Raw genomic sequence first — 26,817 nt, forward strand, 5'->3', positions numbered from 1 at the left:
AATATTTATCGAGGCAATTTTAATATGGACATATTCGTAGTACTTAACTACTACGTAGTTAAATATATAGTTTATATATATTTTTTCGTGTATAATTTACTGACCAATACAGTTTTCGCAGAACTATGTAACTGACATTACTCCACATGTAATTGAACTCTGAAATATTGTTTTAATTTCACATGTCCTGCGAAAATACTGGCACAGTTTTAAAGTTCAAGGCACAATATATTAATAAAAAAATTCGGCCTAAAGATTACTAGACTCCCTTGTGTAAAATACCATACTTTATTCATAAATGTGCCCAGACTTCTTTTAACGGGTCTTACACCAGAGAAATGTACGAATTCAATGTTGGGCTACCAAAAGGAAAAGAAAATACGATCTTCACGTTTTGAAAAAAATCATACTTCTACGAATATAATTAAAACCGTTCTCGATTCCTGCTATTATTATTCAAACATCATTTTTTTATAATCATGGCTTTAAACCAGTACTGATTGAAAATACAATTAAAGTCGAATTGTGCAGGTCGTGCCCGTGCATGAGAGGTACGACCCGCCTACGTTGTGGTGACTTAGCGCGTTCAGTGCCGATAAACATATTGTAATACGTGCCGCGACGTTGTATTGTTACAGCCCAACAAGTCGGAGGTGATCAATCAACCGGAGATCAAGAGACCGGCAGCGCAGCCATCGTCACCGCTGGACCTGCGGCTGAAACGCGTGTCGGTCAAGTCGTCCTCGCAGCAGGACATCGGCGGTGGCACGGACGGTGAGGAGGAAAAGGAAAACCGTCGGTGTAGCGACGGCAACATCACGGACGTGGAAGACATCGTATGCCTGCCGTCCATCCCGTACATGATCCCATCGCCGTCGTCTTCGCCGCCGGCACGGAACAGGACGCCCCAACCACACCACCACCACCAGCACCACCATCAGCGGCCGCCGGGCAGTGGCGTCCAACCGGCCGGTCTTTGTAACGGGGTAGCACCGCCGCCGCAGAAGTCGCAAACGCCGCCGGACGCCGAGAGGAACGGCAAATTCAGTATGTCCAGCCTGCTTCACGTGAAACAGGAACCGCTGCCGCCGCCGCCGACCGTCATCTCCCGCTACGGTGGTGGCCATCAGTCGCTGTCGGCCGCGGTGCACCACAACAAGCCGTTCGGGCGCGTTGCGTCGTCCCAACCACCGGCCGGCGGCGTCGTTACAAGCGACGTGCTCGGGCCCCCACCGGCGGCCGCGTTTCCGTACTTCACGTCCGATATGACGTTGCGCCTGGCCGCAGCAGCAGCGGCTGCCGCCGCGGCCGCGGCCGCCTCAAACCCGACGGTGCCCGCGGCCGACGGGCTGGCGCCTGCGCACCAGTTCTACCTAAAACAGGGCCCGTCCAAGTGCGAGAGCTGCAACATCGTGTTCTGCAAGTACGAGAACTTCTTGGCGCACAAGAAACACTACTGCGCGTCCCGTCCGACGCCGCCACCACCACCGCCGCCGCAGCACCAGCAGCAGCTCGGGGACGCGGACGACGCGGCGGACAAAACCAGTCCGGAAGGCTCGCCCGGGCCCAAACCGTTGAACGTCTCCTCGCCACTATCGTCCAAGGACAGCGTGAGCCCCACACCGGTTCAGCTCAAGCAACCCATGATCCAGTTCATATGCTCCACGTGCGGCGTCAAGTTCTCGTCCTTCGACAATCTCACCACGCACCAGACGCACTACTGCCCGAACCGTGCAATCACGGCCGTCGCGGTCGGTGGCCAGCAAGATCCGGCCGCGCTCCAGCATCTCCAGCTCGACAAGTCGCTGTTGTCCAAGTGTCCGAAGTGCAAAGTGAGTAGTACCGCAGTAGTAGAACGGTAGATCCATCCGCGCCCTTTCTAATCCGATCACCACTGTTTCGCGCACGCAGATGATCGTCGAGGGCAGTCTCCACCATCACCATCAGCACCAGTGCCAGGCGACTAACTGCTGGAAGTGTCCGGTGTGCGGAGCCGTCTGTTCGAGCGCGTCGGCCGCCCAAAAGCATCTGGACAACCACAACGGCATCAGGGCCTTCGTGTGCACTATTTGTCAGTACAAGGGAAACACCCTGCGAGGCCTGAGAACGCATATTCGCATGCATTTCAATAAACGATTGATCCCGGATCTCATGGTGAGCCGATAATAAAAATTAGTGTCTCTCCTCGCTTTCCCGTCTATACCTCGGTATCATGGCTTTGATTGTGTGACGGGTAAAAAGTTCATGGAGTACCGATTACCACCCGCTGCCGTTGTGTCATCATCTGTCTTCCTCTACTCCTCTACTTCCATGCGTTTCCGTGCTTCACTGGCTAAAACTCATAAAACTTTTTTTTTTTTTACTGCCACGACATGCAGTTTCCTTACGATATTAATGATAATATTTTTGCGCGCGCGAGCAGGAAGAAGACTATGTGTCGTGTTTGATCGACGAGAACTCGGCGGCGTCGTCGACGTCCGTGTCGGCGGCGGTGGCGGACGCGGGAGCCGCGAAAACGCCCACCGTCGCCGCAGATGTGGACTGCAAACCACCGGTGGCGATGGCCACGGCAGCCTCGGCCACGGTGGTGGTGTTGGACGAGGACGAGCCGGCCGCCAAGGAGTCGGTGATCGTTAAGCAGGAGTCGCAGCAGCCGTCGAACGGCACGGTCACTCCCGGTGGAGCAGCGGAACCACACGAGTCTGCGGCCGGTGCGTACCATCTACAGCAGTCGCAGGACACGGTTGCAGCCGCAGGCGCACAGGACAATGACCTGCAGCCAACAATGATCAAACGCGGTGCGATGACCACCAAGTACTGCAAGACGTGCGATATTTCGTTCAACTACCTGTCCACGTTCATCGCGCACAAGAAGTACTACTGCCGGAACAGCACCGAGTACAAGTGCAACGCGGAAAACGCCAAGACGGCCACCGTCACCTAGTGGCCGCTGCGCTTACTACGCGCCTAAGTGACCACCCTATATTTAAATATACATGTATATTTGTGTTTCATTAAAACTGCACGATAATGACGACAAAAATGGTTCGATTACGTAATAAATAATAATAAAAAAATTATTAAAAATGTTTTAGTCGGGAAAAAAGTGACATTGTTACAATACAAATTATGCGAATCGACTTAATTTTAACATTTTATTCGTACATCTAACCTTTTATTATTATTATCATTATTATTATTATTATTATTATTATTATTATTATTATTACTATTATTATTATTATTATTATTATTATCCATATATATACACATATATACACATGCAGGATGTATTGTGATGATTTGACATTTTTCTACAAGTATTGTGTCATATCTTCATGGTACAACCCATAAGGTTTATATATTTATATAACTATTTAATATAATGTACGTGTAAATATTCCAATACTGATATTAATATTAAATATAGAATCAATCGTGTTTTTATTACAAGAAAAAATAATAAATAAAATAAAATGTTTAAAAAAGAAATAATATTATTTCTAAACGTTGTTTTCATTGTTTGTTTTGTTTACCTTATTTATTATTATATATATCTTCATTTCTATTATATATACTTATTGCATATTATTATTATAACTATTATTATTATTATTTCATTATTACTATTATTATCGTTCGGAATAATCAATACCTATATTATTACTATTATTATTATTATTATTACTATTATTATTATTATTATTATTATTATTATTATTATTATTATTATTATTGTAACAAGTTTATAAGTAGTATTTACGTTATATAAGTACGATGACTTCAAATTAATATTCATCCTTGTATCCTTTGTACAACGATAATATATTGTATTTGGCGGTATAAATATTATGAAAAAAAAAAAAAACGTTTGATGTTTTTATTAGACTGTTTAAAGTTAAAATAAATAGGCCTGCTGTACCTACTCGCATCGTGTTATTGTTTCCTTTTTCGCACACATCACGTGCGTGTGTTTACACGTACACACACAGGATAATCAGACGTCAACGTGACGAATAACTACACGACAGCGGAGTGTACGCCCAAGTGCGCGCGCGCGACGCGATATCCCGATCGGTCTGCACACTCAAACGCTTTGCTGTGCACATTGTCAGGGTATTAAATCCTGTAATCCTATACGTCGTCCTCGCTTGTATACGTCCTTTTGACGGGCAATGCGAATCCGTAGAAAAAAAAACTTGTGTACAAACTGAGTGGGTTCGCGCGCGCTCGTCCTACCTGGGCCTCGCACTCCACGACTGTTTCTCGGCGGAGACGTACCACACGCCTGACTGGCACCCGTTGGTGAACATGCGGATCTATCGTTCGATCGCGATCTTTTACGCCTTTGTGACGATCATCAACGGCGGACGTTGTCGAGCCGAGGTGAGTGCCATTGTAGCAATATTTCTCGGTATCACTCCCATCCCCCTTCAACTAGAAGTTTCTTGCAGTTCATCGGTATTCTTTTACGTTCGGCTTTTTCCTCCTTCCGAAATTTATGAAAATAAAGTCGTACAATAGGTATTACATTAAAATAAATATTACCTTTGATGTAAAACATCGATGTACTGTGTTGTAGAAACTCTGTTGAGCTCCACCGGCGTTCCCCGACCTCTTTGGCCCTGTGTACACCGTTCGGGAAACACGTTGATCACTGTCGTCTCTACGTCCCACAAAGTGCTTGTTTTAAAGCGTACAGAGTGCAAAATAATACATACATAATTTATTAAAATCAATATTTATAAAATTTGTTACATATAAAAATCAGTGAGCTTATTTTTCATAGCAGTATAATAATTAATATTTAATATAATAAGTAAAATCGGGACTAATAAGTTCCAGCTCTGATAATCTCATAAATAAGCATGCAACTATGCAGTATAAATTCCTTAATCATGCTCTTTTATACGATGTATATACTTTTTTTGTCGTTTCTAAAATAATAGCACTAAGCAAAAAAATAAATAAATAAATAAAGACCGTGTAATTAAAATACGGGCATGCAAAGCTCTGGCGTGTGGTCAATTATATAGGGAGAGAATGTTAAACTACAAAATTAGGTAATCTCCCGAGTTTTAATTCGTATATAAGTTATCTTTAACTCCTTTACATAGGATATTTTTGACTCCTTTATAAGATCACGCTATTTTTTTGGTGAAGTAAAAAAGGATTGTTCGAACTAGAATCTATAGTTGACCGTCGAGGGCATAGACGCAATGAGGTAGAGATTAGTGGTACTCAAGCAACCCAAATGTTTATGTTCCATCCTTAACAAAATAGGTACGGATGCAAATTAAAAAATAAGAGTAATTCACCAAAGTTATATCAATAAAAAAAAATGTAGACCCTCTCAACAATAAAATCCTAGTTGCGCCTATGGTCGAGGGGTACTGCACGTAAACGGAAAAAGGTTCGGGAACGCTGTTGTTTGCTTGACATTTGCAAGACATTTGCTTGCTGATATTTGTACTGACGCGATGGTGCGCGTGTCGCGGAATCCAATTTCAGACATATACGGTGACGGACGTGGCGTACTTGGACGTGGAGATAGCCGGCAAAGAGCTGGGAAGGATCGAAATCGGTCTTTTCGGCATCGTCGTGCCGAAAACGGTGACAAACTTTATCGCCGTGCTCACCGAAGGTATCGACGGCCGTACGTATGCCGGCACCAAATTCCATCGGGTTTTCAACAAGTTTGTCATTCAAGGTAAGTTTCTTGTATGTGCACCACTTATAATTAGGGAACGAATTTATTTGCACAGAAAAACCACAAAATATGCTTCTAATATTTGAAAATGCTTAAATATTCATTTTTAACCGTGCACTTAAAACTGAATATATCCAACGAAAAATAATTAATTTTATTAGATATTAATATGGAAAAAAAAGTGTATAAAAACTTAATTATTTACAACTTTCGTTATTACTTAGCCATCTTCGTCGGTAATATTCTTAGTTTTTACTGATAGCGTTATCAGCTGAATAGGTCTACAAAAAATTAAACCGTATTCAAAAATGTGAAAATAATATTATTTTATTTGTCATAGAAATCATATTTATCAGTTAACCTTATTGCACCTTATGATTATAGTAATTATATACTAAAAATGTAAAACTATACTTATTTAGTTAAAAATATGCAAAATTTGTGGAATAAAATTTAGTGTTATTTCAATAATAACTATTTGAAACAAGTACATTTCTTATGAGATTTTAAACATGTACGAGTATACATGAAATTCCGTTTTTTAAAATACAGCAAACGTGTGACCGGTTGCATTGTAACGTGCTAGACAGTGTTTATTTCATACTTTATGGTTCGGAGTCCTTAAAGATAAATAACGCTGTTTAGTTTTACCCGTTCAAATTATTTATTCTGATTAAAATATTAAAAAAAAAATTTCGAAACAAATAATTTATACTCACCTTTAATAATTTGAATAATGGGTTAGTAAACGTAGTAAACAAACCACAGTGGATGTACGGAATTTCTATTGATTTTTTTGGTAATCTTTTTTGCGCAGTCAATGTATTGTAAAATCGACAAAAATACATAATATTGTGCAAATTTTAATTTCTTTATTATATAGATACAATATACGAACCATAAGAGGATTGTAGTTATTAATTTATTTCCTGGTCGGTATCACTCCCCGGACGCCTCTTGGAATAATCACTGGCCTCGGCGCGTCGAAAACTCATGTAAAAACAATATAGTACGAAACGATGACGACACTCTCCTAAATCGTATTCAAACGAGTAAATTTTCTTCGAATTCACACAACAACGAACACATTTTTTTCACTCTCCTTCGCTAGATTTTGATACGCTGCATTTTGGCGATCCTTATTCGATCATCGTTAATACGAGTATATATCGTATTTTCAAGCATTCTACTATTATTATTGCATTATTTTGTCAACAAAACCCAGTACGGACACACTGTATATAATATTCGTACGATCGGAACGAACAAAAAGGGAAAAGGTGATTATAGACAAATAATATTAAGACTCGATGTACATCAAAACGATGATTTTATTTTTTCCGTATAAAGTTGAAATATAGATCGAATATTATGACGTAATGAACGTGTACATGTGAAAAGCAGAAAACATATAATCGCTTTAATCACATTACATCGGTCGCGGTGGAAGGGTGACGGATGGTTGCTATTATATATAATACGCCGTGTTATCTGCACACACAAGTTCCTTACGTTTTACGTAACAGTTCGTGTCGGAGACACCAATCAAAAAGTTCAGCAGTTAAAGGTTCAAGTTTTAATTTTTAAAGTAAACAACAGTTTTTTAAACGTTGGCAACAAATAAAATACTCATACTTACATTGAAGTGCACGTGCATTGTAAAAGTACGATACCGTATAATAATTATTAAACTGTTAGGAAAAAAAATTATATTTTGAAAATCTAATTTGCAACTAAATTTTTTCATTGACGTGTTAAGGTTGAAATATTCATATTCATAGTATTTAAGAAACGCGTATATTACGCCATCTTCTCTCTATTTGCGCACATTCAGTTCGCAACTTGGGAATACTAAAACTGTTCACCCCGAGGTGATCCAATACTTTCCACACCCTGTTACATCTACCTGACAAAAAATGTTTTAGTTTTACTATTTAACTTATATACTAAATGGTTATAACTAAATGGTATCAATAAACATCATTATTTTTTATTAATAAGCAACCAAATCGTGGTAGACAGTAAACAAGAACAAAAACCTAAAGCCCGATTCGCACTCGTACGACAAGACACGACACAACAAATGAAAATCACGTCCAATTCTCATGCGACCGACAGAAACGCACTCAGTTGATTTAAATTTTCGTTTCCAACGGTCGGAAATTGTTAATTGTTAACATGTTTAAAAATTTGAGATTTTAAGAATAATAGATAGCATTACTACTAACCTGATAGCATTACTGCTCGATTACAATATATGTGTACACAATATAATTTATTTTATGGTCCAACATAATATAAATATTGTATCTATGCAGTGGCGTATCCAGAATTCATTTAACGGTGTGTTTTAAAATTTAATAGACTTATAGTAAATGAGGGTTCTTCCTCCCCCCTTACGCGTTACATTTATAAATACCCAGGGCCGGATCTAGGGTGGGGAAGTCGGGGATTTATCCCCGGGCGTAACATTTTAGAGGGTGTAATTTTCATAATTATTAACAACTAATTTGATATATTTAACTTCATTAAATACTGATATTAGATTAAAACTCAATAAGTACGATTGTATATTGATTATAAGAACACAATTTATTTGAGTATTTATTTATTAGTCTATGAATAGGGCGTAATTTTAACATTTTACCCGGGCGTAAAAATTCCTAGTTCCATCTCTGTAAATACTATGTATTTATATAAATTATTATATTAATGAAAATGATTATATTTACATATACCTACGTTTATTTAAATTATACTGTAATTAAGTTTGCAATTTGGTGATATACCATAAAATACGGTCGATTGGAGGTGTTCCAACACCCATATCATCCCCCCTAAATACGCCCCTGTATCTATGTATTATGTCTATAATAATTAGGCTTGTTGTAATCATTGCAAATGTTTTCTTTTACAAATGTAATTTATAAATTGATTTATATACATGAGAATTTAATAATAATAATATGTGTATTTTAAATAAAATTGATTCCGACAGGCACTGACAAACTGGCAAAACATTGTTTGCTCGAATGTTTTGTCGTGTCATGCGAATGTGAATCGGGCTTAAAAAGTATTCCGACAGTAAATACTAAAAAACAAATTTGACCGTCATCACATTATCACGTGTAATATCGTCGCTATAGTGTTTGGAAATATTTTTATTCGCGTACGATATATATATTATTTTAGATGATTGAGGCCCAGGGCGAGTATCCCGTTTTAGCCAGCCCTCGGCTACGTCACTGTATCATATAATATTGTATTCCCTTTTTCCCTGCGGTTAAAAACCGAATGCAGTTCACGAAAGCGATCTCACGTACAAGTGCACATCTTAAAAGCGACACGGAAAATGTTAAGAAGCCGCGCGAACACCGTGCGCAACGTACGCCACAGTGACAAGGCGATAACTATGCACACGAACGGATCGTTTCGTCGTCACAATAACAATACGTAATCTATTCGGCTTGGCCGTTCGCTACGCGGTTTCGTCGGAACAATATCTCGTACGCACGCGAATAAATTAATTCGTACGCAGTGACACACGCGCGCGCGCACTCGCTCCTTAAAAGGATACCCGCAAACGTTCGTACAACATGTAATGTTATTGTGCGCTGCGATGCGATTTCTTTCGCGATCATCGAACGATCGATAGGGATATCGATGTCGTCAAATCTTTTTGTTCGAAACGGGAAACGGTGATGAACACAGCGCTCGGTAACAAAGATTCAACTTCCCTCTTCGTAAACATAAAAAACGTACAAGACGATCGATTCCCGTGCAATAACTAGTGTGTAGGACACGACGAGGTCGGTAATGCGAATGAGCGGAGGCAACGATTTCACGATTCTGATTTTCGCTTATATGGGCACGGAAGCTCCTGGTCTGCTTTCTCTGCGTTCTCGGTTTCGGGACGAAGGGGATTAGCGGGTTCGGCTCATCGCCCGCACCACTTGCCCTCGCACTTCTCGGCGAACGGTCGGGGACACGCACCGTACCCGTTGCACTGATACTAACGAGCAGTGGCGTATTTATGATGGCAGGAGGTGTTGGGATTTCCCTCCCCCACCAGATAATTTACAGTCCTCAAGTTTTTAAATGTCCATCAATTTGAAGTTTATTAATTTTTTAAACTCAAATAAAGGAAAAATTGTATTGATTCTATAAAAACTAATTAAACCCGGGTAAAATAATATTGGTGTTCTTGACCGTGCAAGTCGAAACACATTATACACTTCGCAGGCTAATGCCTATTAACAGCAATAGGTAGTTGTAGCCCGTAGTTCACCGAAAACTGTTATCTACTAACTGTAGAAATAGTTGGCTGAAGATCATATTTTGTTTCAGAAAAGGCTAAAAGGCCTTGCCATGTTATCGATTCATCCCGATTTAAATATTATTAACAATAGAGTTATTAACGAATTCGTAAATAATAGAAGGAAGCTAGAGTTTACCATATAGTTTATAATTAATGAAATTAGATTTTTCAATAAGAAGATAAAAATTTGATTCTGATAATTTTATACTGATTTAAAAAAAAATGTATGATGACACCCTCCCCCCTCAAAAAAAAAAAAATGTAAAAACGCCACTGCTAATGAGGACGGTGATAATAATATTTGATATACTATGCACACATACATTATAACCGATGAAATTGAAAATTATTAATTTTTTCTTACTTGAAAAATACCAAAGTGTAATATGATTCCCTTCGGGTTACAATCTTCGATGTTGACGAAACGAACCATATTGTAAACACGTCAATTCGTTTATCACGTTGTACCGCGTATTCGAGTTGCGTAAATCGATTTTGCATTGTACACATGTTGTATAACCGTTCTAAAACATTGCAGACGACTGGACCGTCAAAGTAATATCTTGCTTTAACAAGTTTTTTAAACGTTTTTCATAATGAAACTATATTAAAAAAAATAATGATTATTTTATTCGATTCGTCAAATGAAATCGCTCAGAATTTAAATAATAACTAGGTAAAGGTATTTTAAAATACATTTTATTCCCCTGCAGGTCCTCGTTTATTTCCATCTTCCGGACTCCCATATGGAAATTACTTTCCGTTACACGCATTATTTTTTGTTGCTCATATGCTAAACGGTTACCGTTGTCATATTTTATTCGTCTAACACCGCACACGCTTGACCCTTCCCATACGAGAAAATATAATTATTTGTTATTCATTAGTTTTTTATTTGAGTTCAAATTTTGAAAGCATTTTATTTAATTCTACTTTATTTTTTACATTGTACATAATACTCATCGGCTGCCGGTTGTTGACATAGAATTTTTTAATAATTTTCCTATTTTTAAAATTTTTATTTATTAATATTTGGACGTATATTAAAGAATTTTATAGTAACTTTAACTCGTTATATTAACTATCATATTACTTGCTTTGTACATCTATATTAAATAATAAGATTGAAACGCGAGTATTTCAATTTTTTTTATAAGTGCAAGCTTTTTATAAATAAATATATTTCAAAAATAATTTAGGCGCTTCTTTCACAGGATCTTGAAGTTTTTTTATTTCGTTTGTTCATCACTGTATTTTTTAAAGTTTTGTAGAACTACAAAATCCTAACTCTAGCCTTATACATCATGACCCAACGGTACATATATATATATATATGCGTTCAGGTAACTTAGTTCTGGTGCGCACGCGTTCCGTTTTTCCTCCTCCGCTTTATAATGTTCCCAACAGCTCGTCCTTCTGCTCCCTCGCCCATGACCGTGCCTGCAATTCCCTTGCACCACCCGCCGCGGCCGCCTCAGGAGATATTCATCTACGATTAAAATCTACGCGCTATATATATGCGTGCTCGCTTTTATTCCGTCGGTCGTTTTTCGGACGCTTATCGCACCATTGGAATCAAGTCAATTTATTCAGCCGACTGCTATTTTATTTTCCGATGACTATCGCCGCGCTGATCGAAATCTATTTGCGCGAGCGCGTTGCCCTGCTAGTCGGTTTTTATTGTTAAATTTTAGATTTCTGTCATAGATATCGCCCCAATCGTGTACAGCTCTGCGCGCACACCACTATAACGTGTACAGGGTCTGTGCGTTAAATTTATTATACTTCTTCTTTTCGTCCCCCCCCCCCCCCCATTCGTTTTTGCCTTGTATTGCTATATTTGGGTAAATGACCGGACGAAAAAGGAGCACAACTGAATATCATACTGTATACCGCGCTTTACATTATATTTATGTATAATATTATTCGTAACACATAACTCGATTATATGTATGCGCGTTTTTATGTATTTTATATATAATGTGGACATCGCGACACGATTTATGTGTTATTATACCTAAAATTTATATTTATTTAAATTACTCGTAACAATACTATTTCGCAATACGCTATTAAAACTATAAACCAACTGCGCGTATTTTTTTTGTATAGGTACGATTATTATCTACGACAATCAAACGCATATATGTAATATACTATGTATATCAGGCATATATCGATTTAATAGAAATTCATCCGGTAGGAAAATTAATAAATTATTTTTTTACAATATAAAGAATCAAGAATATATATATATAAAAAATCCTTGAACATTTTTTTAAGGTATATTATTTTAATTGTTGTTATCATTTTTCTACGTTGGTGGTGGATAGATTCATGTTTGTGTAAAAAATTATAGTCAAGAGATAAGTGAAATAATCGTAAAATAAAAAATTACTGTTATCGATTGAATGTATTCCGCATATTAGTTAACGGACGTGTTAACATTGTGATTGAATGATGTATATAGTAATATTTAGCATCTGAAATTCGTTATTTTAATCGCATGTGCAATATTATTATGAACAGTTGTTGAAATATCTAATCAGTTGTTTCAAAACTATCGACTGCATCCCAAAAGTTGATTTCTGTAGTTTCTATAAAAATCAGCGAACGAGTTAGTTAAACCCAACACTGTAAAAAAAATGTATATAAACTAATCAAAAATATAAAATCAATATTAATCTAATAATGTTATTTTATTACACACAGTAGTTATACAATATAAATGTAGGTACATATTGAATTTGTTTTCATATATTTTATTGACTACTGAAAATATTACAAATTGAGGTACACGCTGTACACATTAATTTGATCAGTGCACAGGTTATATCATGAAATTTTTATTCGAAAACTTTTTTTTAAATATTTTGTTTCATTTTAAAAAAAATTGTAATGGGCTCCGTTGAATACCTCGGCGGGCCGCGGGTACCGCTGATTTCGACCATTGTTCATAAAGTTAAGAATAGAAGTAATACTGGTGAATACAATTTCCCTCACCGTAAAACAAAAATAAAAATTGGTTTTTCAATACGTTTTGCCGTATTGCCGTATTATTATGTAATTAGTATTATTTTTTTTATTAATTCTAGTATTTATAATACACGATATTTCTAATTAATTTTAATTAACTATCCATCTCCGATTTAAAATTTTATTTCATCGCATTACTTTCATAAGATCATACATCAGTACTGATTAGTTTATTATTAGGCACATAAGTGTAGATTTATATTAATTTTTGTTTTTTAATAAATCTGTAATTGTTGAAACGAACGGTGGTTTTTTGTTATTATTAGCTTTCAGCTCAATTTCGTAATTATCACGATCAATAGTTTTCAAACTATAGAATAATTAACAAACGACATTGTTCTATTGATCACGTTTGGAAGTTTGCCTTTAAATGATTTTTCGATTGATCATCAAACCTTGGAATAAATTTTTTTTCACCTGCAACAAAAATGAGAACAATATCAAGAATCGAGGATGAATACCGTAGGTGATATAAGAAACTCTAGTTGTCATTGTGCGGGTTTAAAATATGACGCTCTTATTGGTCAATTTCAAATTGCCGCGCTTTTATATATGAATTATTATTATACTATCATCATAGATGAAATAAATAAAAAAAATTAAAGTAAATTCAATAATATTTGCACATCAAATCATCAAATATGCATCATAAAAATATCATAGATGAAATAAATAAGAACAATTGTCCAGAATAATGCTAGAATATTGTATATTTATTTTGTGATTTACATAATATCAGCATTATTTTACATGACCTCTTAAAATTATACCTACATTATCTTCAAGACTTACTTTGATTGGTAAACATAATCATGACATCAAAACCAGTGGAAGTTACAATTTTTAGAATAAATCCAGTTTTCAGAAGTATGTGTTAAAAATATACAGTTTTATCATTATCTACCCATTAATTTATTTGCTCATTGATATAAATTAATTTTAAATTTTCAATAACTGAATAATTAATGTTTGTAACACTCTTAAATGAGGGTAATGTGACCTTAGGATTTCTAAAAAAAAATGTCCTAATTGTTTTGATTAATCTGTTGCGATATTGTTCATTTTTGTTAATAGTTAGTAATACTTACTAGGTACAACTTACAATTTCAATATATAATAGTTAGAACTTAGATACAATTATTGTAAAGTGATTTAAACACCTGTCCTATTTGTTTTTCATTTCATATAGATAATATTAAAATTACTATTACAAGTCCTATAAGAATATGGTATCAACATGAATATTATATTATTTTAATCATTATTATTTATAATATTCAGTGACATTACTATCAAGTAATTATACTGTGGTAATTTCTATGTCTCAAAATTTGACATTCAAAATATCATTAAGATTATGTCTAAATATTAAGAATGGTAATAATAAATATCAGCAGTTATAAATATACTTAATTATATATTTTACTCACCTCACTGAATTATTTAATTGTCCCTGAACAATCCAATTAGTGGCTTTTTTTTCTTTGACTAAAGTAAAAAATATGTCAACATCATCTTCAGTATTTAAATTACAACCTATCAATTCGACATCATTCTAAATAATATCTACTAATTCGCAACGCAGTTCGCTATTACTTATATTTATTTCATCTATGATATTTTTAAGATTCATATTTGATGACTTGATGTACAAATAATATTATTTAAAAAAATAAAAAAGTAAGTAACATTTTTTCTCGATATAATTATTAAGTGATAACCAATAATAACAATGATAATAAAATGATGATTATCACATAATTAAACATAATAATAATATAATTAAAATATAGATAGTCAATAATAATTCATATATAAAAGCGCGACAATTTGAAATCGACCAATAAGAGCGTCGTATTTTAAATCCGCACTGTGACGTCTAAGGTTTCTTATATTGCATACCGTAGTAGTCTCAGATATAACTTAAATGAACCCTGCGTAAAAATATCCATTCTATGGTATGGTAAATACATTCTTACCGCAAGGATAAAGGAGAGATTAGGAATTGCGCTCTCATTTCTTCGACTTATCTCCTGTTATCCTGGCACCCGTCAAGTTTTGTATAATATAAATTAACGCGTCCAATCAGTTATAAACTTATTCGCCGGGTTTTTTTTCCCAAGAGATTATTTTGTATAAAAACACCCGATTTCAAAATTGCATTCATTCGAAAGCATTGAAAAATTATCGTTGGATATAATTTTGGTTTACTTATAACTAGTGTTATGAATATATAAATTATTTATAAAACCCTTATCTTAGATGTTTTGTTCAAAAAAAATTGCATACATTATATTAATTTACATTATATTATATTATTAAGTATATTTAACGTCCACCGCAGGATATTTTTATGAAAACATTAAAATCGTTGATATTATTATTACTTATTTAAGTCGCATTATTGACGAAGCCAAATAGTAACAATACAAAAAAAAAAATAAATAAAAAAACATGCGTGATATGAATAAAAATGTATTTACGCTTACTTCGTGCCACAGGTGGAGATATACTGAACAACGACGGGAGCGGTTCCATTAGCATTTACGGTGACACGTTTCCGGATGAAAACCTGAAAATAAACGCGACAAAGCCGGGATTCGTGGGAATGTCCAATTCAGGTGAATATAAAAATACAATCGATTAGACGCACGTTCTTAATCGTCACCATGTTGTATTTTAATAATTCGATATCTATATTCGGACATGCAGTAAGGCAAGGTGGCGAAAACGATGTATCAGACATTTCAAACAAAATACAACTATAAAATACATAAAATACATTATAGTGCTTGACGTTTTTTGTGTCCGAAACGGAGTTACCGTTTACGGCATTTCGCTTGTGTATCAAAACGTAATTTTTAAGCTTCAACAATAATGTTGGCCAAAAATGTCGCTACAGGTATTTTTCGACACATTTGGCGCATTGTTGTTTAATCAATCAAATTGCGGTGGTAAAAATTTTCATGCGATGATTATGCGATTTCGGGACATTCCGTTCTAATAGATCCGTATGATCTGTACGTGGTTAATTACGCGTACTTAAATGAACGCTTTAAGTTTTCGTTCGCAGGCCCAGACACGAACGGCTGTCAGTTTTTCATCACGACCCGACCCACGCCGAGCCTGAACGGTAAACACGTTATGTTCGGCATCGTGACGGACGGTCAAAAACTCATACACATCATCGAACAACAACTGACCGACCATCTGGGTAGGCCGATGAAAGAGATCCGAATAAAAAAATGCGGCTTGCTGGACAAACGACCGCCGTTCGACGTCACCGACCACCCCCGCGAGTAAGAACATTGTAATCAATAACGAACACTCGCACCGCAATACCAACAACCGGTACACCGCCGTACAACCTTATTTGACCTTATACGCTATCGGGATCGGGGTGGTACGTGTCATGCAATTCGGGGGAAGAGGACCGATAACCATGCATGTAATAATGATCGGTCCAAAACAAGTTGGTGTACTTTTTAGTTGTTCTTTACAGGACGCAGTCCGGTGGTCGTCAACGACCGGGTTAATCGTGCTAGGAGAAATAAAAACAAACTGTTTAAAACAGCTTAAAACGTTTGCCCATCGAATCTAAAAGCTAAAATACGGATATGTTTTGACGTTGGGAAATTTAAAAAACTTACAGTTTTCAAAGCCTATAAAGGACCGCCAGGTAAGGGGATACCTCCGGTCCCGTTCCTCTCTCCGAATAGCATCTCTCCGTATCTTACAGAGTTATGTTATAGGATATAATGAGCCCGACCAGAATATTAACGTCCACACAAGATAAAGCTAAAATAGTGCTAGACATAACCTCCTGGGTCGCCTCTAGTTCCTATCGTTCTCGTCCCATCTGTATCATCGATATTCTACTCTGTGAGAGACAGATAGTGTACTTGTTTTTAAAGAAACTCGTTTGAGAAAAACTTTTTTTCCTTACATATGTAAAACCACATACCAATTTCAAGTCCAAAGTATCAATTGCTACAGACAACTCTTTGTTGGGTACGCATGCCATGGTTCCAGAATTCGACCAAATTATATTATGCTATTCGATCAGCCATAAGAACTAAGAGTGCTCCGGTCAATAATTACAAACGTATCGCAAAGAATTTCTCGTAAGTAATTGATAAAAGTTTTTCCACATTTCTCGACGTCACCGGAATGCAAAAAGAATTCGCAGATTACAATTCGAAGGGGTAAGAACTTTATGCGCAAGTTTAAATCGGGAACCGACTTCATGCACTTTCATTACGCAGTGGACGACAAACTTCTTCGCAGACTCACTCGGAATCTAAAATTTCCCATCTCGTACTGAATAAAAACAGTTATGGGGTACTATGATATTTTATTATGGTCCATGAAGTATAGGTTTTTATATATATATATATATAAGAAACTTGCAGTATCGTTGTCGAAGAATCTCTGGTGCACCGATAAGAATATTGTCGTCGAACTCTGAAATAGTCTGTACTTTAATCAATTACGCCGTTCGTATCGTGAAGAATCTCCGAGAATGGAAACCTATATAAAATAAAATAAAAAACCGGACGTGACGATGGGCTGTTGGTATATTCTGTGTTACGGTTGACAACTTAACACGAGTTTAAAACTCCTCTGCACCTCTATGCCGATCACATTTGGTTCGAATCTACAGCCAGATCATACAGATGTCATATGGCAGTTCTGTATGGAAAAATGACCGAGGTCCAAACATATTTTAAAGTAATCGTTTAGATTCCAAAAACCACAACACAAATTGTCCATTTTAAGTATAAAAACAAGTGCAAATCACAAATTCGTTTCTAATTTCTATAGTTCATTTTTTTTTTCAAGTTCAATATTTTATAAAAAAATTATCTTTTTTATCAATTTGCAAAAGTTTTAATCTTATGGCGAAAGATTATAAGCCGGAAATAAAAATAAATAAATAAATAAAAATATTATTCAGATTTTTTTAACTGGTTAAAAAATATTTCAAATGATAACGAAAAAAAATGCATTTTAAATACCTGAAAAATATTTACGAATAATATGTACTTATATATTATAGGCAATGCTCGACTTGAGGTGTAAATAAGGTCCCCCTTCTTTAATTTTGCCAAGTCGAGCACTGACTATATGTATACATATCCGAAACTTTTGTTGTGTACAACGATCGTATGGACTATTACATTAATTAATTTAACGTGTAGGTAAACACGATGAATGTTTGATGTGTGTTAGTAAGCAATATCAAATCGCAATGTTATTCTAAGAAATAATTTACACTAATTGATCCACTACAGTTTTCGTTGAGGTAACCATGAATCCGGAAATAGAAAAAAAACAATTATCGACACCACATTTAGATAATACAATAGTTAGCGATTGCGGGTGAACTGCGATTTTCGAAGCCCTAACGTCGCTAATGTTAAAAACAATACTCAAACATGCGTTATAATTTTTTAAAAGAAAGAAACCAGTAAGATGTACCGACACTATTGGTGTATTCGTCCTTCGTCGTACTGGATGTATTATCTATTTATAAACATTTTACAGCAATGATAAATCGGTACTTTAAAAAAAAACGATTATATGATCGAAGGTCGGTAGTGTAACGTAACGAATGTTATTTCATATACACTCAAATATAAAACGTGACAAAGGAATCGCATACAATATGCTTGTATTAAAAAGTTTCGCTGCAAAAAAAATAGACACTTGTTATATTTAAATTAATGTGAATTGTAACCAAATTTTTAAGATGAAAACATTTTCTTTGCTGTAGCGAATATAACTGAACTAGCCGAGAGTGAAACTTTAAAAGCTTACGAAAAAATACTGACCTGATCACATACTCAAACTATAAGAACAATAATTAATCAATACATCGAAATAATGTCACACATAATTGTTTAATAGAATCATTCTCGTTTTTTGATCTCTCCTTTGTATTGGAAAATTTATAAAAAAAATTTTTTGTTCAAAAATAACCACATGAAATCAATGCAGATTTGTGCAGATTTATTTCCGAAGAGATTGAACACGGGAAAAACAAAAACATGATGTAATACATACATTTCTTGATTCGTTTAGATCAGTAGTCTTTAACCGAAGGGCGTGATTTAATTTTGGGTTACGTAGACTTTAAGATTGGGTCACAATAAGCTTTCAGTTTAAAATTAATAAATCATATACATTATAATTATATAATATTATACTATACTATATTATGTACGTCATATGACATCGGATAAAATAATTTTCGATTTCACCTGCAATTTTGTACAATTATGTAGATGATAATAATGAACATCAAATTAAGTAATGGTATAGCAATGGTACGACTTCATCGATAAAACTCATTCACCTGTAATTTATCTATAAATTACATTGTGTAAACTTAAGGCAAGATAAAGTATTTCGTGAGAAAACTATCGGGGTCGCACTTTTTTTTCTGTATCATTGCATGATTTTTTTTTTTTTTTTATTACGTATAATAAAAATTAAAAATTAGCAAATGTAATTTTTTGTTTATCCATAAAAACACTTCAATAATAGCATATATTATAATTAACATTTTTAATTTTTTTTTTTGGTTTTCTTGACTAACAAAACTGGTATGGATTGCGGAAAATTTATAGTAAGAAAATTGGATCACGAATCCAGTAGGTTGAAGACCACTGGTTTAAGTCGTTGAAAAGTCGAAAAAATTTATTTTCAGAGTGTTCAGAGTGCATTAAAAATAAATAGAAAATATGAGTAATTAACAAAATATGTTTTCAATATATATATATATATATACGAATATTTTATAACTACATTTCATAAAATGTATATTAAATGTATTATATTATTTATTTTTATTTATTTATATTTACGTTTATAATAATTGAGTTTCAAATTAAATTATAAACCACGACATCCAAATTGTTTAAATTATATAAAATATTTAAATTCCTAGTAAATCAAAAACCAAATATTAAAATAAATTATAAAAATTACAAGATTCGATAATACTCGTTATTCATGCGTATGAACATTGAAATCATGACGTATTTTTTTATTTTTTTTAATCTAGTCATTTTTTAGATAAAAACGACAGTAATAAAAATTATTTCACTCAAAGATTGTTGGTGGGGAAGAGGGGCCTTAGATAATTATTCGTGTAATGCAAACGAAACAAAAAACGTCATTGATAAATTTAAAAATGTTGAGCTTAATTCGAATCAGATATCCAACCAGGGGCGTATTTTAAGAAGGGCGAAGGGGGCAATCGACCCCCCCTCGAATCCGTATTTAAGGAATCGATTATATGTGGGAAACACATTTCAAATTTTTTTTATGTGTATCCTTTTATAATGAAATCGAATTCATTAAAAATTTTAATTTTCTATAAAAAATGTTGTCATAAAATACGAATGAGTAGTGACATAGCAAGGGTATGGTGAATTGTGCCTATACCAGGGGTGCGAATTGCAAAAGGGCACAAAGTTGTGCAAAAATCGTATTTTTATCCTACAATCAAATCGAAATTTTTTCATTATATTTTTGAAATATTTAGATGTTTTCTATTTGTACACAATTTGAGTAAATTTAATGATGAAATTATGAAAATAGTACTAGGAAATTTAAATAAAAAATTTCATATGAAGAAATTATCGATGAATTTGCTAACATAAAGCGAGAAAAGCAAATTTTCAAAGTTTAAAATTAATACTGTAATAATAATTTATAAATATAAGTTGTATACTTAAAAAAATGAGTAAAATTAATGGTTAAAAAGTGTTTTTTGTTGTAAAATTTAAATGGGCGTTAGCGAGTCCTACCCCACTGCGATTGAGTGATAAGAAAAATTACAGAATAAAATATTAAAATACGAATATAATAATTGAAGTGAATGGACACGTATGATGATGTATTTATCATTATGTATTATCAATATTAGTACCAATGATCAGTGGTAACATCACGGTCAATGTTGAATGTAATAAATTGTGCTTTTTGTCGGGTCCATACTCAGTGTAAAATCAAATAAAACACAAGCGTAATTTTCAAAACACAGACAAGTGTTAAAGAAGTACTACACAAAAGTCGATTGTAAGTGGATCCAGTGGATCCGGCATTAGGTTATAAAAAAAAAAACTACAAACCTTAAGGATTCGCCTATTTAAATATGTCCAAAAATTTTACTTGTAAATGTTGAGCCTGAATTTAAAAAAAATTTGAGTCACCCACCCCCCTCCCCTATAAGTAAGTCTAAATACGCCCCTGTAACCAACTGCAATATCACTCTACATTGTACTTAATAATTTCGATAACAGATTTATCGAACACTGCAAGGTTATTTTATAATCTGTTGTTTTTATCGGCGATCGATTTTCACAAATGTAACTTGTGTATCTCGTACGCATATAACGTAATACCGTTGGCAGGACGAGGTAAACTTTTGTAATTACTGCTGCTTCGGTCGCATTCGAGATCCGTGATAAAATCAGATATTAACTTCCATGCGATATGTGAAAAATTCTACACACATGGTTATTCGTACTAAAGTATAAAATAAATAGCAGGTCGATTCCGAGAAGAATGAAAATAAGACGTATTGATCGTAGGATAATGTTTTATTTTTACCATTATAAACACACATTGAATTTTAACGAACTATTAAACCGGAAGTTAGACACGGATTGGCTACGCGGAAAGTTTAAAAATATTAGCAATTCATTATCAATGACAAAAGATTATTAAATTTAGAAATGTATAAAAATGTATCAAAAAATATTAAATATATTATATAATATTCTAATAAATTTAAGTTCTTGAATTTTGCATTATTACTACTATTAATATACTATGAGGTAGAGGTTTTTAAATCTTTCAAAATGTGACCCCCATAATTAAATGCACAATTATTATAATTGTTTAAGATTTAAACTGTAGAATTTTCTACCATAAAAATCGTTGGAATAAAAGAGATTTTTTTCTTAATTATACATACTAAAACTAAATTATTGTACATAAATTGTCACGCCTTCCCTCCTCCCCATGTATACTAATGGCCCACAGTTTGAGAATCACTGGTTTAATGTGTACAAATAATTACGAATAAGTTTCAGATTTAAAAATTATCATCAGGTATAAATAATTAATTAATTAAATATTTCATAAGAGATTAAAATTATCAGACTTCTCAGAAAATCCATTAGAAGGTCAAGAAAAAAGGTTACTCGTTTTGACCCTAATATAATTTAAGTCTAACCTTGAACTTTTAAATGTTATTACAGTTTGAATCTATGGAAATGGATAACCGCGTCTGCTTTGCCGATATCGATGTCTGCAGCGATTTTGCTTTTATTTCAGTGGATGATTGCTCAAATAAACAAAGTAATTATCTAACAGTTAACAGTCATCGAGTACGTTTTCAATAATCAACTGAACTAATTACAATATCGTACGATCGAATAAAACTACTAAGTATTAATTATTGTTTGGCAACGTATTTTTTTTTTTAAACTACACACTTACTTATGTGTTATGAGTTCGGTTTCCATTGTACGTATAAAAGAAATAAACTATTGTAATTTAAAATTCATATATATTTTGATTTGTAATATTTCTTTTCTTTATTTATCATCGCAGTCATTTTCAGTTTGATGGTATAATATTACCTATAAATACATGCTAAACTACCTTTAAAGTTATTGCTAAAAATACATATATACTGAATTCATCAACGTAGACGATTTATTTATTTTCACCCCGTCCAACATAACTATGGTACATTATACTGTATATTTGTTTGTGCATTAAACATTTCATGAGTCCATATTCCATTCATTCAGAATTCATACTTTGAAATAGTGTTAAATTAATAAAAAAAAAAAAAAAAAAAAAAAAAATAGTTATCGCTCCTTGATTTAATTTTTTTTATATCCATTGTAAATATTCGCAGACTTCGTTCACGTACACGCATAAAGAAACTGTATATGTATTATTTATGAATTAAAGTTGGCTGAAAAATTTAATCAATCTCCATATTTAGTGCCAGTGTTTTATCGCAGGATGTAATTTTTTTTAACGTAAAGTTCGATTACGGCATACATTAACGACTACGAAACCCGAAATTGTATAAAAATAATGAAAACCACAAATTTATCGCAACAACAACAACATTAACATATAATGTCTAGAAATAGAAATCGGTAACACACATTATACCCGTATAATTCAGGGTAGACGAACGAGAAAAGCCGATATGGTGAAAATATTTTTATTTTTATTTTTTTACTTATACGCTGTTTTTTAGAAAATGATTCTTAGATAGCAGACGAATTCGTTAAAATCTCGTGAAGCCGTGTGGAATTCGTCAGTCAGTCATTGGATGAAATATAATTCAAATGAGACGTATTTAAATTTTATTCATAAATAGGGGAAATATGTGGTGTAATACTACGGCACTGGCCGGCAAGTTCCAATTAAATCATTCGTTTCAGGATGAAGGAACACTCTTCAATTACACGTGTCTAATCTTTGCTATATGAGCTTATATGAGAAATACAAAACCAACCTATGATTAAAATGATGCGAACAAGTTGAAATTTCAAATGTTGAAATAAAAATGAAAATTTATTATGAGATAGTATATACAAAAACAATCTGATACTTATACTAGATGTAAAAATGGAAGACTAAAACAATATTGTATCCATTATTAGTCTGGACCATGAGATTTATACATATTTTTTAATTCAATATTCTGAACCAACATTGCCCCATGTGAAATCTGCAAGTGGAAAATTCTATTTCTGACCGAATATTAGAAGCAGCGTTTATAAAGCTTTTTTCAAAATCAGAATATATTTCAACAAGTGAAAATTCAAAGCTTAAACAAGAACATATATGTTTAATATTTTTGAATATGTATTCATAGACTTCACCACATTTTGTTGGTAACTAACAAAATACCACGGGTATATTATAATTAATATAAAAATCATGAATAGTATAAGTTGACAGAAAAAATGTGAACAATAAGTTAATGTACCATCGACGTATTGACCAAACTCTAAAACTTTAAATTTGTAGTGCATGTAAAAATTTCAATTTTTTTTTTTTTATATATAATTAACGGCAATCATTAATTATAATTTTCTTGAACTTCACCAATATTTTTTGGAACAATTGTTTGTATGTTTCTACAAAGATACATTCTATCATGAATTAATTTAACGTCCCCGTAATCCAACGTATCAAAACGTATATTCTTTGTAATTTTAGAATATACGAGTATAATTTTAATTGGACGATCAGTCATGTTTTTTGGCTCTTTTTTTACACGCAATTCGAATATGTTGACGATTTAACTTTTTTTTTGATCCGTATTACAGTAGAAATCACTATAACGAGCATCGCTTAGAACGAGATATTGCTTACAACGAGCAAAACGTTAGGTCCCGGCACGAGCGCATATGATTGTATGTTAAAATATACGTTTACAACGAGTATGGTTATTACGAGTTATCGGCTATAACGAGTAAAATAAAGCTAACTTGACTAACGACCTTCCGGTTACTACGAACAAGTACCTGCAAGATACGAACTATTTTCGTATTTAGGTCGATTAATCATTGACATATTATCTTTAGTTGTGTAGATATGGATTACTTATTAATAATAAACATTATTCTTACAAATTCTGGTGTTTTAAAGTTAATAAAATTACAAATAGCGTCAGTTGTGTGTAGACGTTCCACCATGTCACGTCGTCAATTTACGTTGGACGAAAAAATCGGTATAATCGGGCGTTTAGAAAATGGTGAGAAAAACAGCGTAATTACAAAAGAATTCGGCACCTGTTCGTCGACAATTTCGACCATATGGAAGAACCGGGATAAGTTGAAAAATATGTTTCAAACCACGTCACTTAACGCAAAACGATTGCGCACTGCACAGCATAAGGACCTTGAAGAAGCTGCACTAGTATGGTTCAAACAACAACGGTCATTGAATATGCCTATAAGTGGTCCTATTTTGTAAACAAAAATTGACTAACTGGCTGAAAAAATGAAAATAGAAAATTTCAAATGCTCTGCATCTTGGATTCAGCGTTTCCGACAGCGGCACAACATTAATTTCGGCAAGATCTCAGGTGAGTCATCTGCAGTTAATACTGATATCTGCTCTAACTGGTGGGCTAACGTTTGGCCGTCCCTTCGAGCAGGTTACTGTGATGATGAAATTTATAATGCCGATGAAGCGGGCCTTTTTTTTCAAATTAATTAAATTTACCACATATGATAAAACTCTTCGCTTCAAGGTGGAAAAATGCTCGGGTGGAAAATCATCCAAAGACAGAATAACAGTTTTAGTGGCAGCCAACATGACAGAAACTGATAAAAGAAAACTCCTTGTTATTGGAAAATCGAAAATTCCTTGGTGTTTTAAAGGAGTTTCATCACTTCCCGTATTTTATGAAAATAACACCAAAGCTTGGATGACCTCAGCAATTTTTGAAAAGACTCTTAATTATTATATTATATGATGAATTACGCCGTAAGAAAAAAAAATTCTACTGTTGGTGGACAACTGTCCAGCACACCCATCATTGCAGCATTTGAAATGTATTAAACTCGTATTTTTGCCCGCCAACACTACTGCTGTACTTCAACCGATAGACCAGGGCGTTATAAGGAACATTAAAGCTCATTACCGGAATCAGTTGGTACTAAAAATGATTGAGGATATTGAAAATCAAATAGAATCAAAAGTAACTGTTTTGGATGCCATAATAATGCTGGATAAAGCTTGGCATAATGTAACATCGACGGGGATTGCTAATTGTTTTCGGCATGCAGGTTTTGTGACGTTACGAACGATACTACATAGCTACAAGCAGACAGTGAATTGATTAATAACATCGACGAGGACTACTTACAGATTGATGATGACCTAATAACGTCAGAAATTCAAACGGATGAAGATGTAGTCGACAATGTCATAGCCAGCCAACAAGTTGAGCTAGATAATGATACTGATATTGATGAGCTTGATGATGAGTTTGAAACTGTGCCGTCAATATCCGAAGCTCGTGCTGCATTGAGAACACTAGAAAGATTTTATTACACAAAATATGAAGGTACAGATGCTGAAAGAAAAGCGTTATCTTTATTAGAAACTTCGATCAACTCTAACACGAAGCAAAGTTCGATCAAAGATTATTTTAAGAAATTAAATAAAAATTAAATCAATTCAAGTGTTTTATAATTATGTATGTATTAAATCTCCAATTATAATAATTAATAATAAATGTATAAATAATGTATGTACGTGCATGTATAAATTAATCTCAAATAAAATTTTTTTATCTAAAATAAAAAAAGTCGGTTTTATTTTTGTATTTCCGCTTTTAATCGGTTTCAACGAATGTTCGTTCTAACCGCATATAACGAATTACTAGTTATAACGAGAAAAACTAGTTGGCCCTTGAAACTCGTTATAACCGATTTCTACTGTATTTTCATCCATATCATGGGTATGAATTAAATCTCTACTCACAGTTGAATTTCCATTTTTAATTAATCTTTGCTAAATATGATTTCAGCATACAACACCACGTTACATTACCAGATTTACTTTCATAAACTTTTCTAAATTTAAAACTATCGACAGTAAGTAAATCTTCAGAATTGTTACTTGCAATTTCTGCAACTATAGTTTTATTTACGGTAATTTTTATATAAGCAATAGACAACCACATTTAAAC

The 26,817-nt window shown here is 34.0% G+C and overlaps 2 protein-coding genes and 1 pseudogene across 3 annotated transcripts in view; all 3 read left to right on the forward strand.

Moving 5' to 3' along the window:
- LOC112683445 (zinc finger protein ush) overlaps positions 1–3,189 on the forward strand; it is a 101,351-nt gene extending 98,162 nt beyond the window's left edge. For both annotated transcript variants that reach the window (XM_025554494.1, XM_025554495.1), the window contains exons 6-8: positions 639–1,832; positions 1,912–2,154; positions 2,423–3,189. In XM_025554494.1, the coding sequence (XP_025410279.1) occupies positions 639–1,832; positions 1,912–2,154; positions 2,423–2,944 (1,959 nt within the window). In that variant the 3' untranslated portion in view covers positions 2,945–3,189. The remainder of the gene's footprint in view (positions 1–638; positions 1,833–1,911; positions 2,155–2,422) is intronic.
- Positions 3,190–4,228: 1,039 nt separating this feature from the next.
- On the forward strand, positions 4,229–22,705 carry LOC112683447 (peptidyl-prolyl cis-trans isomerase). Its single transcript, XM_025554498.1, has 5 exons — positions 4,229–4,386; positions 5,512–5,710; positions 15,566–15,685; positions 16,138–16,363; positions 22,340–22,705. The coding sequence occupies exons 1-5, from the start codon at positions 4,312–4,314 to the stop codon at positions 22,449–22,451; spliced, it is 732 nt and encodes a 243-aa protein (XP_025410283.1). The 5' UTR covers positions 4,229–4,311; the 3' UTR covers positions 22,452–22,705.
- A 2,104-nt stretch (positions 22,706–24,809) lies between these two features.
- Positions 24,810–25,596, forward strand: LOC112683456 (annotated as a pseudogene).
- The last annotated feature ends 1,221 nt before the right edge of the window (positions 25,597–26,817 follow it).

This window comes from Sipha flava, unplaced genomic scaffold (assembly GCF_003268045.1).
Source record: "Sipha flava isolate LNK unplaced genomic scaffold, YSA_version1 226_pilon_pilon, whole genome shotgun sequence".
Classification (NCBI taxonomy): domain Eukaryota; kingdom Metazoa; phylum Arthropoda; class Insecta; order Hemiptera; family Aphididae; genus Sipha; species Sipha flava.